The sequence below is a fragment of the Arvicola amphibius genome, chromosome 5, assembly GCF_903992535.2.
Source record: "Arvicola amphibius chromosome 5, mArvAmp1.2, whole genome shotgun sequence".
NCBI lineage: Eukaryota > Metazoa > Chordata > Mammalia > Rodentia > Cricetidae > Arvicola > Arvicola amphibius.
In genome coordinates, this window is record NC_052051.1 from 36,513,774 (window position 1) to 36,531,099 (window position 17,326).

At 39.0% G+C, this 17,326-nt stretch overlaps 1 protein-coding gene across 7 annotated transcripts in view; it reads left to right on the forward strand.

Moving 5' to 3' along the window:
- Positions 1 to 17,326, forward strand: part of Tasp1 (taspase 1) — a 219,069-nt gene that overhangs the window by 181,796 nt on the left and 19,947 nt on the right. For 6 of the 7 annotated variants that reach the window (XR_005285506.1, XM_038331557.1, XM_038331559.1 and 3 more), the window contains 2 exons: positions 2,107 to 2,217; positions 12,782 to 12,855. Coding sequence is in view for 6 of the 7 variants with exons in the window: in XM_038331557.1 (XP_038187485.1) it covers positions 2,107 to 2,217; positions 12,782 to 12,855 (185 nt within the window). In the remaining variant the exon portion in view is untranslated. Of the gene's footprint in view, positions 1 to 2,106; positions 2,218 to 12,781; positions 12,856 to 13,107; positions 13,217 to 17,326 lie in introns of those variants that run through there. The other variant, XM_038331560.1, reaches the window with a different exon arrangement.

A 17,326-nucleotide genomic window follows, 5' to 3' on the forward strand; every position in this document is an offset into this window, starting at 1 on the left:
GGCAAGTGTGTTGGCTATATCAGCTTGATACAGCCAGAGTCATCTGAGAAAAGGGAACCTCAATTAAGAACATGCATGTAGAAGACTATGCTGTCAACAGAGTAGCCTGAAGTGTATTTTCTTAATTAATGATCCATGGGGGAAGACCCAGTCTGTGGATGGGGCCAGCCCTGGGCTAATGTTCATGAGTTCTGTAAGAAAGCATGGTGAGCAAGCCATGAAGAGCAAACCACTAAGCAGCACCCTTCCATGGCCTCTACATCAGCTTGTACCTACAGGTTCCTGCTCTGTTTGAGTTCCTGTCTTGACTTCTCTTGATGATGAACCATAATGTAGAAGCATAGCCAGATAATAATTTTCCTCCCCACATAGGTTTGGTCATGTGTTTCATCACAACAGCTGTAAGCCTGACTAGGACAGCAAGCTTTCTGCAAAAGGCTGAGAAGAAAGGTCACTGGCTTCACAAACCTCATTGTGGTCCCTGCTACCTACTTTTCTGCCCGCCCCCTGCTTCTTTTTTCTCCTCTCCTATCTTTCTTAACTTTTAAAAAACAGCCTTTAAAATTTTTTGTTTGTTTATTTTTAATTCGTAGCAGGTCATAGTTTGCTGACCAGTGTTCTGAAGGATTCTTTCAGATATTAAACCAGCTACTTCCATTTCCTGTCTTCTTTGTACATTTGCCTTCAGAGGAGATGTAGGCCTTCTATATTTGATTCTTTTCAGTTTTGCAGCAAAATTAGATGGTTTTTTTGAAGGTTCCTTCCACTACAAGTTCCCTACTACCTGAAAACTTGAGATCTAGCTTTCATAGGTGTCTTACGTAGTCTATCTACTACTGTGATAAAGCACCATGTCTGCAAGCTACTTGGGGAGAAAAGGTCTTTTGTCAGCTATAGTCCCACATCACAGTCCATCGTTGAAGGAACCTGAAGGCAAGAGCTGATGCAGAGGTCATGGAAGGGTGCTGCTTTGTGACTTGCCCCTCATGACTTGTTCAGCCTGCTTTCTTATAGTACACAGGACTGCCACCCACAGTGATCTGGGCTACCTCCCACATCAATCATCAACCAAGAAAATGCCCTGCAGACCTGCCTCCAAGCCAATCCTGTAGATGTACTTTTTTTTTTAGATTCCTTCTTCCTAGATGGCCCTAGTTTGTGTTAACTTGACATATAAAAACTAGCCGGTACACTAGGTCTGCAAGTGAAATAGCTGCTTCTCCATCTCTTCTTCCCCCAAATCTGCTTTTTTTTCCCCTCGCTTTTATACCCTCCTTCCTTTTCCATCCAACATTCCCAGGGATTGAGGAGGGAGTGGAGATAAATGCATGTATTTAATCTACTAAATTTAACCAGAAGTTTTCCCCAAATCCAATTTGGTTGGTTTTATTTTTACTACTTTCTTTGATAGTTGTTGGGTTAATTTTGCATTTTTTCTCCACGTGCTCACTTGTTATGCCAGATGTCTAAGAAGATGTCCTTGGGGGAAAAATGAAGGGCTTTAAAATGTAATATTCTTGAAATGTTCACAGTGGTTCGGTGTGAGATCTCAAGGAGGCTGGGTTGTTTCTAGCCACCAGATTCACATCATAGAAATCTGGCTTCACCCTTATTTGTGTAAACCATCAGGAGCATTTTTAAATGTTTGTAATAAACTTTGTGGCTTATTGTTTAAAATTGAATTTAAGGTAGTAAATCAAAGCGTTTGGTGGTATGCCTCTGGCAGCAGGGAGAGCCTTGTGTAGGATTCCCGAAAGTTGGTCAAAGGGTGATGCTGAGCTTGTGTGTGTGTGTGTGTGGGGGGGTTGTTTTGGTCCTTTAATCTGGTGATATTTTTCACTTGTATTCCAAATACAGAACTACACTCACTCTCCCCAGTTCAGGTCAACTTGGCAGTATCTGGCACTGCCTTCGCCAAATGGCTCCTGTTCAGGCATTAAACTGCCTTTACTGTCAAGTGTATATGAGGTATGAACAATGATTGTCAGAAACTGGGCATCCTTCAAGTTCTTATTCATGCCACATTTTGTTCTAGTAATCAAATGGAAATTGAAAATGAAAAAAACGAAAGTGACTGAAAGGTGACTGCCGATCTTTTCTGCCCAGGTTCACCTTTCCTTGCCAGTGAGGACGGCGTGCTTGGTGGAGTGATCGTTCTCCGGTCATGCAGATGTTCTTCAGAGTCTGACTCCTCCCCAAATAAGCAGACACTTCTAGGTAAGGGGAATGCCCATCTAGCATGAAGTTACCCTTTTTCATTTTTTTAAGACATGGAAAAGCTTATGTCCTAAAGTCAGCAATTTATATTTCGGATGTCTGTCATTAGCCCTTTGCTTGCACTGTTGTCTTTCTTTCTTTTTTTTTTTTTTGGTTTTTCGAGACAGGGTTTCCCTGTAGTTTCTAGAGCCTGTCCTGGAACTAGCTCTTGTAGACCAGGCTGGCCTCGAACTCAGAGATCCGCCTGCCTCTGCCTCCCGAGTGCTGGGATTAAAGGCGTGTGCCACCACCGCCCGGCCGCACTGTTGTCTTTCTATAAATAAATTTACAAAATACTTTTTATTAAAGACTGTGCTTAAAGTGTATTTTTAAATGAGATTCATTAAAATCTTATAGCTTGTCTCACTCTCATATCTTATTCCATGGAACATTAGAGATGACCCATGGCAGTATATATAATAACATGGAAACAGGATTCTTCCTGTTCCCCTTCCTCTAAAGGAAAGAGACTATGTGCAGAGCTGCTGGCCTGGACTTTAGTCCTGGTCCCTGGCTTTTTAGCTTTGCTCCCGTCACACAGCACTTGGCTGTCCTCTGCCAATTCCTCATCTGGAAAATAGGGTGTTTGCCACACTTTCCTCATAAAACTGTTTTCAGGAAGGGTTGGCCAGTGAGTGTTTTTGTAGATTGCAGATGTGTATCCAGATGTGTAGTCTTGGGTCTAGTCAAGAAAGTCTAGCTTCATACCTGCAGGGATGAAGCCACCACCCCCAGGACAATTCTCACCAGTGTTGTGAATTGTGGTCTTCTTTTTTTCCCCTAGGGGTTTTGTTTGTTTGTCTGTTTTTCAAGACAGGGTTTCTCTGTGTAGCTCTGGCTGTCTTCGAACTCAACTCTCTCTGTACACCAGGCTGACCATGAAGTCAGAGATCCACCTACCTCTGCCTTCTGAGTGCTGGGATTAAGGACAGGTGCTTTGTGACCTGTGGGCTTTAACCACTTTTCCCTTTTACACCTCACCCCTAGCCTTCCCCGATTCAGGTTTCCCTCTTCTGTCATCGCATAGGCAGTTCACACCTCCTGTTTACTAGCAGAGTTTTCTCTGTAACACACCTGCAGCTGGGTTGATAACCCAACCATGGACCTAAGCCAAGGGCAATTGGGAAAGAAGACATTGGCCCAAAGCAAAAAAGGACAAAGATGAAAATGTGACCAGAAGAACCACACCAACCCCAGGTTCAGACTAGCCTAAATAAGAGTAAATTTTTGTGAATAATTTGTACATATTTAAATTGAAGAGTGTGTATCTTTCTAAAATGTGTTGAAATAAGATCAGAATATGTATCTGTTAACCTTATTTCCATGCTCTCTACTATTTTATCATTAGTTTTTTGTTGCTCAGGCTAGCTTCAAATTACCTATCCTTGTATCTCAGCTTCTCTATTGCTTGGAATTACATGTGTATTCTGCCATGTCCGGCTTTTACTTTTGATTGACATATAATTATACACATGAATAGTGTACAATGTATGTTTCATTTTATCTGTGCATTATATACAGATCAAGTCTGACCAATTAGCACATCTGTCAATCAAGCTTATTATTTCTTTGTCCATAGAATATCTAAAATACTCCCTTGCAGCTACTTTGAAATATACAGTAGATCATAGTGAATACAGCTGTATATTTCAAAGTAGCTGTATTCACTCAGGTGGGCAATAGAACTTATTCTTCTTCCTGCCATGCATGCAGTACATGTCCCTAAGTGCCAACCATGCTTCTTTCCCTGGACTTAGGAAGCATTTGAGCCACTCTCAGTTTCTATGGAATCAGCCTTTTCAGATTCTGTATATGTTATGCTCACTACTTTTACCCTTTTATTGAGGAAACACACACACACACACACACACACACACCCCTCTGGGTTACTTTCAGATCTGGAAGATGGATGCCAGTGACCTAACCTAATTGGAAGAGTTCCCACTCCCCGTCTAACAGCTTAAACAGCATGCTCAAGTGTCATTTTCAACTCATTCTTTATTACCTAGACTCATTGCCAACGTCCCAAGTCCTTGTCTTTCGAATACTGGGGCTATCCCCACCTCCCCACCCTGGCCCCAGTAACTTGCCTTCACTATTGCATTTTTCTTGGAAATGCACTATCCTACTAACCGATTTTTAAGGCCTTGTTCAAATGTGGAAGTCTGGAAGAGTTTCCTCCTGTGTGTTTGCTCCATCCTTGTGCTCTGCTAGTACCATGTAGTTTACGTCTTTGCAACACTTATCAGGGAATTCTGGTCAGATCCTAAAGTGTGTTCCTCTCCTTCTAGACTGGATGCTTTTCCCTCCAGTTACATAAATAACTGGAGAAATCACAGGTCACCGAGAATCAGAGAGGCAGTAGGGATTTGGTATCCATTCTTTGGATTAAGTGCATTCTTCCTTCTGTGAAGCATCACACACTGGAAGCAAGTAGAGGCCAGGTACTGTGTCACTGAAAGTTTTGCTCATCTCTGTAATAGGCTTCCAGTAATTCTTAGATACATGAATTTAAATGCCAAATATAGATTTTGTATTATCTTAGCAGCTCCCTCCCCCCATGACCATGAATATGATTGTAGATGTGCATATGTGAAGATTAGAAAAGAGCGTCTGGTGTCCTCACCTTCCCCCTTCTCATCTGACAGGGCTTGCCTTGTTCATCATATTGCTTCATACTCCAGGCTAGCTGCCCCATGAGCAGCTCATGATTTCTCCTGTGTCATCTTCCCATCACCCATTGGGGAATTTTCTGCATCTAGCTGTTATGTGAATTCTGGGGATGGAAACGCAGCAGCCAGCATTTGCCCACTGAGCCATTTCTCTAGCCTCAGAACCAACTGTTGTGAATTCACTACTCTTTCAGTAAAATGAAATGTCACATAAAATATCCTCATATGTTCTAAAAAACAAACACCATCGGTTGAAAATTTGGCTAATGAGTGTCCAGTAATATGATTTAGAGACAGTTTAAATGACTCCCAGAAGACAGCTTCTGTATCCAGCCTTGTATAGGGGCAGTATGGGCACAAACTGTTTGCAACACTTGTCTGCCGTGTCCCACTCCCCAGATCAAGAGATGCTTGCTGACAAACCCCAGTGTACAAAATGTACATTTAACACACAGAAAATTTTTGTCCCTGGATGAGACAGCTGAAAAAAAATAATTTTCTATGTTTTTAGAGGGAGGTAAAAAGGCAATACAATATATTTTTATCCACTAAAATATAATTGCATGTTGTCAGGCCTTGTAGAAGTGTTTTCTGAGGCTGATGGACATAGTATGATTAAAAATGTACCAGCAGAAGCTAGCAAGATGACTCAGCAGTCAAAAGCACTGGCTGGTTTTCTATAGATCTTGGGTTTGATAGCCAGGACCCACATGGTTATTCAGTATTCTGGCCTCCCTTACATGCAAATGGTGGCATATATACTTCTAGGCAAAATACACATATATGTTAAAATAATATTTTAAAATGTGCAATCAAAGACTTATTAGGCCCTCTAGTGAGAACAGTGAGCGTGTTGCTAATTTAAGCTTGTGATAGAGAGGTAATTAGAACTTACGCAGATATTTTCCATAAGCAAGCAATCCTGCTATGGGGAACATTTCCTTCTTTGTATTTTATACCCCATGTCTTGATTGGAGCCTATGAAGTTAAAGATTTTCTCCCTTAATTGGTCAGTAGGTGTGACTGGCCAGTGTGAGATAGACTCCATGTATTTGAGGAAAATCTTAAGCAATCTTAAGCACTAAATAGATGTGTATATTTGGCAGTCACCTTTGGTTCAAGGCTCTGCTGCAGTCTTTCAAATTAGACAGGATTTCGGACTCACGATTACCTAGAGTCTGATCATCTCATCAGCACACATGGTGGTTGTTACTTAGCCATTAAGTTAATCCCACTTTACTTAGAGAATAACTCTGATTCTTTCTATCTGGAAATGTGTTTATGTTGCTGCTAATTAAATTTTGAGTATGATACGCTTCCATTTCTATAGCTACCTCTTTACCCACCCCTTGTGTTTTTCATCTTTTACTGTGCAGTGTTTCATATATGTTTTAAAGAAGGACATAATAAATTTGTGAGTTATAAAGGGTAATAATAAAAGGAACACCTGTGGGCCTGACGCCCAGCCTAAGACATTGCCCATTACCCGTATCTTTGAAACCCCCATGTGGGCCTCTCTGATCTTACAGCCTTCTTTTCCTGAGCTTTTATTTCATGGTTGCCTTTGAGTTTTCCTTAAACCCCTTTCATATTTCTATGTATCTGAAAGGTATGTTGTTGGGTAGTGCTTGATTTTGAACTTTTATGAGAATTTCTTTGGTCTCATTCATAGCTAACTGAAAGGATAACGAGTTCCTTTATCATTTTCAACTTAACTCTATCAAATCAAACTGTTCTGCAGTTGCCAATTAGAACTTCACTGTGATGCCTCACTCTGCTGCTCCACTTTCAGAACACAGAGTTTTTTGTGGAGTACTTTTTGTTGTATTGTTGTTTTCCCTATTACCAGAACATGCTGTAGGGTTTTTTGTTTTGTTTTTAATGTTACATTGATTTGATGCTTCCTGAAAAATTCAAAGGATAAAAAGTCATCTTACTGTAACTTAAAATTCCTCCAGACTTTTGGCAAACGTATTAATGTGTGTGTTCAAAGGAGCTTCTTCCTGGGGCACCAACAGCGCTGGCTGCTTCTTTTCAACACATGGCATCAGCTTCTGTGAGCGCCTGTGACAGGGCACTCTGGGAGGTACACATGGCCATGAAGCTAACTGGCAAAGAGAAAGCAAATTCCCTCGTAGGACAGGAGAGAGAAAGTGGCCGTGTGGATATTTGTTTGATGTTGCTGAATGGCCTACAAAGTGGAATTAAAGCTTTCCTTTCCATGAGAATCTCCATGATCTCCCACGGTGGAAAGCTCATTTCTTTTGTGCCTCAGAAGTGCTGGGGAGGTGTTCCATCTCCACTGATGTCTGGAAAGATGGGTTGACATTTTAGTATTTTTTTAAGGTCAGATAAAGTAGCAGAGTTGTTCAAGAAATAAGCAGATATAATATTTAAGCTTTTTTCAGCTGAGAGTAACATTAGCAAATAGGGGTGGTGCTCTGTGATTTTTATTTGATCTACTCTGTTTATAACAGAACATTTCTTTCTTTAAATGCCACTAACACATTCTTTTAAAACTAGGAATAGACCTTTTTTCTTTTGCGAGAAATATAGTTCTTGCTATTATCTAGCCAGAAGATTTTTTTATTGTTTGGTTTAGTTTTTCATCTAAAAATATGAAGATTTCTGAGCTGAATTCTGGCAGCAATTTTGGCTGATTTTATAGACAACTTTGGTCTGTTTAAAGGATAGTAGGTGTCACTGGAGCATGAGATAAATCCTGGAAGAAAAAGGAATTGTGAATGAATAAAATCATGTCTCAATTAACTTAGCTTTACTGAACGGTTTTCTGTTTAGATCACCCAGATCTCAGCCAGCAGCCCCTACTTCAAGCAGCGTTTCATGCACTAAGAGGATAAAATAGGAAGAGAATTGAAATGTCTTTAGGGCTTGTATTTCTGATTGACACAATTTCTTTGCTTTCTTGTGGAGTAGCATTTTTCTTTTTAGTTCTTACCAAAGCAGCATGAGCACTGGAAAGAGGGAATGGCTATCTCTTCAACTTAGTGAATGTGTCAGTGTATGGAACTCAGCCTCCATTGCTCCCAAGACAGTTTACCAGTGAAAGTTTGACAGGGAAGCGTGCCAACTCAGCTACCTCATGGGCATAATGAGACATGCCTTGTATGATTTATACAGATTGTGTCAGGACAGGAAGCATTTTTGTATATTATTTTTTACAAATATGAGCCACCTATTGGGTTAAGAAGTTCTTAACAGCCAGGAGCAGATAAGAGAAAGCTGTTGTATTTACAGTTTCTCACTCTTCCCATTTGAAAATGAATTTTTTCTTTATTTATCAAGTAGTTACTTATATGGCGTGTAAGACATCTTCTATTATCCTATCCCACCAAAGGAAGGCTAAGGAGCAGCATCTGACTTGGCAACTGCCCAGCCAAGACTCTTCTGATTTTAGAGTTCTGTATTTCTCCAAGGAACTCTGGGATGGAAAGCAAAGTGGAGAAGTTTTAAAGGGTTCAGGAGCCAGTGCAGCTGGGGATTGTTAACGACAATGGGAAGAATGTATGTGTGTGTGTGTGGGGGGGTCCTGTCTGTGTATGTTTCTCTGTGTGTATAATTATATGAGCCTGTATATGCCTGTGTCTGTGTATATGTGTATGTATTTTTAGTGGGATGGCCAAGTGCTTTTTTTGTCTGTTTAGAAGGAAAATTCATTTGGATGGAAATACCTTGTTCACAGCTTGGTAAGGACACTTTGTTTTATAAAATGTAACTTAATTGGAATGGTACATGGATGATGGAGAAAGAGGTGTCTTGGAAGAAACCTCACTCATTGGGTAACTTGTAGCTCTAATAATAACTAGGGAAGGTCGTGACTTAAATGACACAGGAAAGCCAGGCTTTGCAGTGGGCCTTCAGATTGGTTTATATAGCAGAAACCACCAAGACTAAAGTAGAGCCTTTCTGAGCACACTACTAAAGAGTGGTTCTATAGTCAGAAACTGCTCTTTTGTTTCTCAGCCTTCTAGACCTGAGTAATCACTCAGAAACTTTATTAATTACAAAGCTGTTCAACCAATGATTCAGGCATATTTCTAGCTAACTCTTATATCTTGAATTAACCCATTTCTATTAATTTTTGCATTGCCACGAGGCTTACTGGAAAGGTTCCAGTGGTGTCTGTATCTTTTGGCAGCTACATGGTGTCTCTTTGACTGCACCTACTCTCTCTATAAATCGCTTACAGCCTGGCTATATTCTGTCCTACTATAGGCCAAAATAGCTTTATTCATTAACCAATAAGAGCAACATCTTAGAGACTTCCCACATCATCTCCTCTTTTCTGTCTAATTAAAAAGGAATGCTTTAACTTTAACATAGTAAAATTATATATAACAAAACAGTTATCAAGCAAGAATTATAGTTACAATATTTAGTCCATTTACATTTGGCAAATTAAGGAATGTACTCTATCATCTATTCTATCTTTGTGAGTCTAAAGTTTTATATCTAATTTATCTTTTATCATAACTAAGGAAAACTATATTTGTTTAGCTTTCAATGCCATCAAAGACCCCAGAAAGATATATTACCTAAGTAAACAGTAAGTGCATTGTAAGCAGCTTTTAAAACTCTAAAGTTGACAGAGACATCTCCCTGCCTGCCTGGACAGTCACCCAAAGTTCATCTGTACTATTGGGGGCATCTACCTCAGCCTACAGGTCCATAATATCTGGCAGACTCTTCCATGTAGCAAGAAATTTGAAAGACTTTTACCCATATTTGTAGTTTGTTAGTCACTTTCTTTTGTGTCCTTTAGAATGTCTGGCAGACTCTTTCATGAAGCAGTAACCCTGAAGGACTGTCTTGCATTCTTTAGGCAAGTTTAGCAGTCTTTTTTCTGTGGGTCCTGCATGTCCAGTTTATACAGCGTACCATCAAGCATTCCAGGCAAAAGTAGTTTCTTGTCCAAATGGCTAGCCAATTCCATAAGGAGCCTCTTTGATGCCCATCATCCTCTAGAAGTAATTGGTACTTCCAGGAACAGATGTGTCTCATTGTCATAAAAGTCTAAGTTCTTAAAACATTTAAATGCCATATTCTGTAAGTCTTTGAAAGGGTTGAAGAATACCTGTCCATTTGAAATATATCTCTATACATTTAGAAAACCTAACTAACATGACTATAAGTTTGAATATTATAAATGACTACCTATTAATCTGTAATTTTTAATTATACATTTTTAATGAGACATATAAGCAATACTTTAAACAGGAGCAGAAATACACACACACACACACATACACACAGTGTAACAAAATTGACCTTGACTTTGTATCAATAGACCAAGATCCATACCAATGCAAAACATTCATTTTTATATCATATTCCCCTTTAAACGAAAACAAACATTTATAAACAATCATTTTGAGAATTTGGGCATCACTTTATCCAACTGCTTCCTGCTTTTTGTTGGGAAAAGTATTTTTAGAGTTCATAGAGAACTTTTGGAGGGTCTTGTTCTATCAAACCATATTAGCTTGGAAGGAATCCACAGACTCTCATTTTCTGTGGAAACAAAAGCAGAGCAAAGCTTTTCCAAAGCAACATATCTTTAAATTCAAATTGTGAAGTCAAGATACCTTTCAAATATATATGTTAGTTTAGCTTAGCAGCCCCCAGAATCAAATTTCTCTCTGCAGTCAAAAAATATAATGAAAACACAATAATTTGCATAATTTAGACTCTCTATATATTTTCTATCTTTATGTGACCTTTTTTATTCCTTTAATCTATGTCTGTTCTCTTTTATATTACTTTTACTGTCTCTTTAAAGGCTTTGTTTTTATTTTTTTTAAATTATTTCTTTCTATAACTGTCTATACTCTTTTTCTACTTTCTTCCAAGCCACCATACATTTTTAGAACACACTGTCTCATTTAGAGGTCCTTTATGTCTGAATCTGTCCTATTGTGTATCTGAAATTCTTTTCTGACAAGGAACATTTTAAAATGGTAAAAGGTATGGTCTCGGTGGTCCTAGATGCTGCCTCCGCCTCTCTCAACCTTTCAGTATGTCAGAGGTGCCTTTACTGCCAGCTCTGGGATGGGCTGGTTAGGAGCCATGCTCACCACCTCAACTCTGGGAAGGAGCGTGCAGCACGTGAACCCTTTTTGTCTGAGTGAAAGCTAAATCTGCCATGCAGCTGTGCATCCTGGAAATGTTTTCGTGAATGTCGGCAGGAATCTACCATGCTTTCCTGCCTGTGCACGCCTAGCAGACCCCATCCAGCTGCTTGCCCAGGCAGGGGTATTGAGTAGCAGGCATGCCCTTAGCTACTTTCCTCCTAACCCCCAAGCAGGCATACCAGTACCCAGATCCAAAGTTTGTGACTGGTCACACAGGTTAGCCCCAAACATATGGGCACCATTTTGTTGAAGGAGACTGTTCTTTCGTTTTCTGGCCCCCCATACCCAAATAATCACACAAAAGCTATATTAATTACAACACTGTTTGGCCAATGACTCACACACAGGAATCAGTCTCACTTGTTTACACATTCAGGAGTCCCATAAAAGTACTAAACTGGGAGCTATAGCATACATGCAGCGGACCTAGTGCAGATCTGGGTAGGCCCTATGATTGCTGCTTCAGTCTTTGTGAGTTCATATGAGGTATGCTCAGTTGTTTTAGAGAGCCTTATTTTCCTGGTGTCTTTTGTCCTTTTCTGTCTCCCTGACTTCTTCAGTCTCTTCTTCTACAGGGTTCCCTGAGTCCCAAGGTAAGGGATTTAATCTTGTTTAAAGCTGTGTATCATTCTTTGTATAATGTCTGCTTGTGGGTCTCTGTATTTTTGCTATCTGCTGCAGGAGGAAGCCTTTCAGGTGACGACTGAATAAGGCACCAATCATGATTGTAATTATTATATCTTGCTTGCAGATGGCACTTTGCAGCCTTTCTCCCTGCCTCCCATTCTTTCTGCTTCTTCTTCCATTCTATGCTCTGAGCCTCAAAAGGATGTTACAATGTCTTTTTTAGGATTGCAATTTTAAAATATTATTTATTGTTACTCTGTGTGTACACAATGTGGGGGACATACAAGTGTCACAGAACTCATATTCTGGTAAGTTGACAATTTTGGGGGAATCACTTTGCTCCTTCTACTATTAATTTCAGGTTTTGAACTCATTTCTTTCAGCTTGAGTGAGAAGCACTCAATAGGCATCTTCTCTATTTATTCACTGACTCTGCTACAAGGAAAGAAGAGCTTATCTCCTTTCTTATTTCTTCACTTGTTTCCACCAGCATTGCTTCTTTGGTTCTTAATTTGCTCAGTGGTTATAATCTATCATTGTCACTTTGTGGGAGAAGATTTGACTAGTAAGAGACCTTCAGGCTAACCCCTGAGTCTTTCTGATAAGTTCCTCTCATTCTTGTAGCATTTCCTTACTCTCTGTAACAAGCTAGTTCAGATCCATGGGTATTTCATGGTTTTCGGCTTTATGCCTTAAGTAGAGACTAAGGCTGTGTGCACATGTGCATATGTGTATGTTGAAAGAAGCTATACTGTGGAATATTGCATTTACTAAATCACTAGATACAGTATTATGAATGTATAAGTGTTTAATGTTCTAAGTTCAAACACAAGTGCATTTATTTTACATGTAATAATCATAAGTTTTGACAAGAAAGAAATACATTTTTCATTTCACAGTAAATGGCATTACAGTTTTGAGCACTAAATCATCTTGACATTTATGAAGGAGCAAATGGAAAGTAGGGAATGAGTGTTAAATATAAAGCTATCTTTAACTGTTCTATTAAAAAGGCGAAGATTTATTTTCCATCTGTGAACGTGAATGTGCCTATTTGTGTTCTTGTTCACACAGTGGAATTTCTGTGGAGCCACACTACAGAGAGCATGTGCGTAGGATATATGTCAGCCCAGGATGGAAAAGCCAAGGTAAGCGGGAAAACTGGGTCATAACCTGAAAACCCTGTAACCAGTGCATGTTCTTCTAACCAGTTTGTTGAAACAGACGACTTTTCCACCTCTTGAGTAGAAGCCAGTGAGCTTCGTCTACAGCACAGTTCACAGTTCCAAAGGAAAATCAGTAGATTTCACAAATTCTTCTCATGATGGAACAAGATGAATGAGAAACCCACTTTCTTATTTTGTTTTGCTCCCTTTTCTCCTCCGTGAATACTTGCGAAGATGAAAATCAGGATTCGTAGGAGAAAATGAGAGCAAAGCTGACAAGCTGACCAAGATGTCTGATTCCTCAAGGAAGGTTGATAAGGATAAAGGAAACTGAGGCCATGTAAGAGTAGCTCTGGGGTGTACCTGTATCTTTCCTAACAGAAATTGATGGCAGACTTGTGGATCTCACTGACGCTCTCTTGTCGTCTGCTTGCCCTGTTGTGTGTCTACCCAGGCTTTGCCTCTCGGCACCACATGACTCGCCACGAATCACAGCAGTCATATAGTCATCCGGCATCAGTTACTGAGTTGCTGGTTCTCTGTGAACTTAAAATTCTTGATCTTGGGAGAAAAAAAAAAAAAAAAAACAAAAAAAAAAACCCAAAAAACAAAAACAAACCCATAATTTGTGGATTTATTTTTATATATGCCCCATGAAAGTTTTAGGAACAGCTGTGCTTTATGACATTTATTTGGCATTAAAGCACCTCAGCTGCAGATCTATGAAGTTAGGCAGCCTCTTTTTTGAAAAATAACATATTTACATATTTGGAAATAGCAAATAAAGAAACTTCTGATATGTGTTGTCTATTACACATTGAGTAATTTTTTTAAAAAATAGAGAAAGTCAACTAAAGAGTATAGTGATACAGCATACTGGTATTTTGAACAACAATAAACCATGTGTGTGACAGTGGACACCGAAGATTAAGTTGCCTAGTGATGTCATACATATGATGCTCACTCAGTGATAAAATAGCTTACTGACAAATTTCTCAGTTAGATAACACATGACTGTAGTTGGTTGTTCATTTTTTATACACTACTCCTTCGTAAGTATATTATCTAGTAAATCAGTGGGGCCACCAAATGTCTGTGAATGTAGTATATAGGAGCATTGTCACAGCAAGAGATTGATATTTGTGAAGTATTGCTGAGCTCTCTCTCCCTCCCATTGTGTCAGCTTCACCTGATAAACCTTGCATTTTGCATCAGGAGACCTATTGCATAAGAGAATTTCTTTGCTTCATAATCTTTCTGAAATAAAATTGTAATTGTGTTTTTTAAAGCTGATTGGCATGCCTGGAGCAAAACTTACCAGCTTTGTCATAGTAGTTGATACATTGATGTCTGCGTCATCGAGTAGAGCAGCCAGAGCCACGAGGTGAAATTATTCAGCATTTGAAATGTGGCTACTAGAACCAAAGAACCAAATTTTAAACTACACTTAATTTTTTCATAGCCACGTGTGGCTAGTAGCTACTATATTGAGCAGCAAAGTGAACGAGTGGAAAATGGTCATTCAGATATTTCCAAAACATGTCTGATAGCCCTTTCCAAACAGGAAGCAAACGTAATAAGCCATAGGAGTTTCTTGTAACCATTTAAACTTTCTCTTTTACTTTGAATATTGATCTTGAGCCAAGGTATTATTTAAACAAAGGATCATGATGAGGGTAGGCTTTAGCTCTGCAGCCAGTTGCGGGAGGTAGGGGCTGGGAAAGACAGGGAGGTTACCAAGTCCCTTGAGTGGAAGTGTCTGCTTTCCCTGCTGGTCATCTCTGGAAGACACTTGCCATTTAACATGAAGTGCAGATAGTAAAGAAAGCACAGAGACCTAAGTTGGATCTAGAGCTATCTAGCCTTCAGTTGTGCTGCTTGGCATACGAGGGGTGTGATTTTAGTGTTATCTGTTAAGTTCCCCAGCTGGTAATGTGGAGGTAGTCTGAATTAGGCCAGCAATACAGCTTCTCCACTTGCTTTATTTGTAAATTATGTTTTTAACCATTTTCTTTTCAGAAAGTTAATCTCTCTTTCTTTATTGTTTGAACTATAACTATAAATGCTTCCTAGGAAAATAAAACAAAGCAATAAGACATCAACACATTGCTCAATTCTATTGTTTGAAACAATAGCAACACACACAAAAACCAACAAATTTGTTCTTTTGTCAGTAATGCGGGGATATTATGGTGTTGAAACTGTGACAGAGAATATAGATGAGACTATGGGTTCAAAAGCAAAAAGGACTTTAGCAAAGTATGTATTCCAGTAAGAGTGGCAGCCTTTGCCTACCTAGTGACCTCACCCAGCGTTCCTGGCTTCTGTCAGGAACTGTTGTATAGGGCCCTCGTTGTTTATCATGAAAATGTTCTCTCCATAGTGCAGAGAGTTAGTATTAAGATTGACAGGAAGCAGCTTTAGAAACTGTACTTTTTATTTAAAACCTTTCTTTAAAGAAAAAATGTTCTATTTCCCAAAAATTGCCCTCCTTTTCCTTGTTATCAAACACAGAGCCTAAAAGCACTTGAACATTTTATATAAGGCTATGATTAATGCTTGTTAAAGCCTTGGATTAACACTCTCCTCAAAGTCACACTGCTCAAAAAAAGTAAGGAGTAACTGGGGGTTGTGTTCAGAATCATAGACAATCTAAATGAAGGTAATTTCTCTGTACATGTTTCTGTTTTCTTTTTAAAATAATATTTTCTAAAAGATAAAGCAAAGAACGTCTTTGTATCATTTAATTTATAACTCCCTTCTCTGGCATGAAATAAATAGATTTATCTTTATGGAACAAACATGAGCGCATTGACACTAGTTAGGTTTAAAAGTTGTACTGCCCATTTTCTATAGTGACTGGGCAGTTAATGAGCAGTTTTCATAAATACTTAGTGCACATAGTCTAGTGCAGTAAAACATATTTAAACTGGCATGGAATTGATTCAGGCACATAACTCTCACCCTAAATGAATTAGGTTTCTTTTATATATAGAGGTTACTTTTTATAACAACAGTATAAATACTGTTATAAAATTTATTTTTGAAGAGGAATGGGCTATTTTATACTTCAAATATCTCTCTAGAGATTTATTATTAGTTCTGGGGAAAAATAGTAATTGCATAATGGAGAAACAAGCAACACTGAGACTGTGTGTTCAGAATTAGGGTCACCGTCAAGGAACAGGCTGGCAGTGTACATGCCTCTGGATGTGACAGCCTGAGAAGGACAGCATCATTTGTGTCGTTTACCATTTGGAAGCGCATAACATGAACTTAGTGACAGGAAACAGACAGACAAGTCAGGAATGAAGAGCTTGCTGGGAAGAAAGTAAAAGAGGATGATGGTATAGAAAACTTAAATGCCAGAAAAGATAAGGACGGAGAGTGTTCCAGGTTGAATACTACTAAAGATATGTTACCAGTAAATGTTTTAATTCACCTTAAAGTGGCTTCTGTCTATACGACCAAATGCTATAGTACATTTTAGGTCAATTTGCAAAATAAGGCTTTGAAACTTGAAATTTGGCTAGCAAAAAGAGTTGCATTGTTTATAAATTCACTAAAATTGCTATCTGTGTCATGATTTATTGGGACATTTCCATAATTTTGGGCAGCATGCCCTGAAGTATCTAGCAAGTGGGAACCTGTGTTTGTAATCTTGGTGTTTCAGAAAAGTAGTATGTGAATAAAAGTGTGGATAGTAAATTACCAAGTAAGTGGAACAAAATGCTGACAGCAGGTAAGCGTTGGCAAGTGTTACATGATACTTGAACTATTCCTAATGTTTTCGTTATTTTAAGTTAAAATGCTTCAAAATATATCACTTGCATGTAAGTCAGATCTGATCATTTTGTGAGCCTTGCACTTAAGTTATACAGTTCAAAAGTATTAGCCTTGCTTTATAACCTGTTCTGCATTGAATGGGTGGCTTCACTCCTCTAAACCGCTGTCTGGTTGTTCTCTGGCTAAAGCTGAGAGGTGAGACTTTGTCACTATCAACATGCCTCACATTAAGGTGTCTTCAGGAAAATTACCTAGGCTTTGGCTTTAAATTTTTTTAGCTTCTTAGGAAATATTTACTTGTAATATCCTCTGGTCTGTGTATCAAGCTGTGTTCATGTTTTGACAGTTGTTGCCCATGTCATTATTTTCCTTGGATTAGTGGTTTTTAAAAATATGATCCCTAAACCATATACAACAAAAGGGAGAATAAATTATTATCAGTATTAAAACTTTTGCTGCAAAAGTCTTGTTAAAGAACCGAAAGACATAAACAAATAATGCCTGAAGACCAGAGACAAAGCTAAAGCAACTAGAGGTCATGCAATGGTGATACACACCTTTAATCCCAAGATTTGGGAGACAAAGACAGAGTCAGATGGGACTCTGTTGATGGAGCGGCGGGGCTGCGTCCCACCACCCGGCTAGCTTTACACCTGAAATAATTACA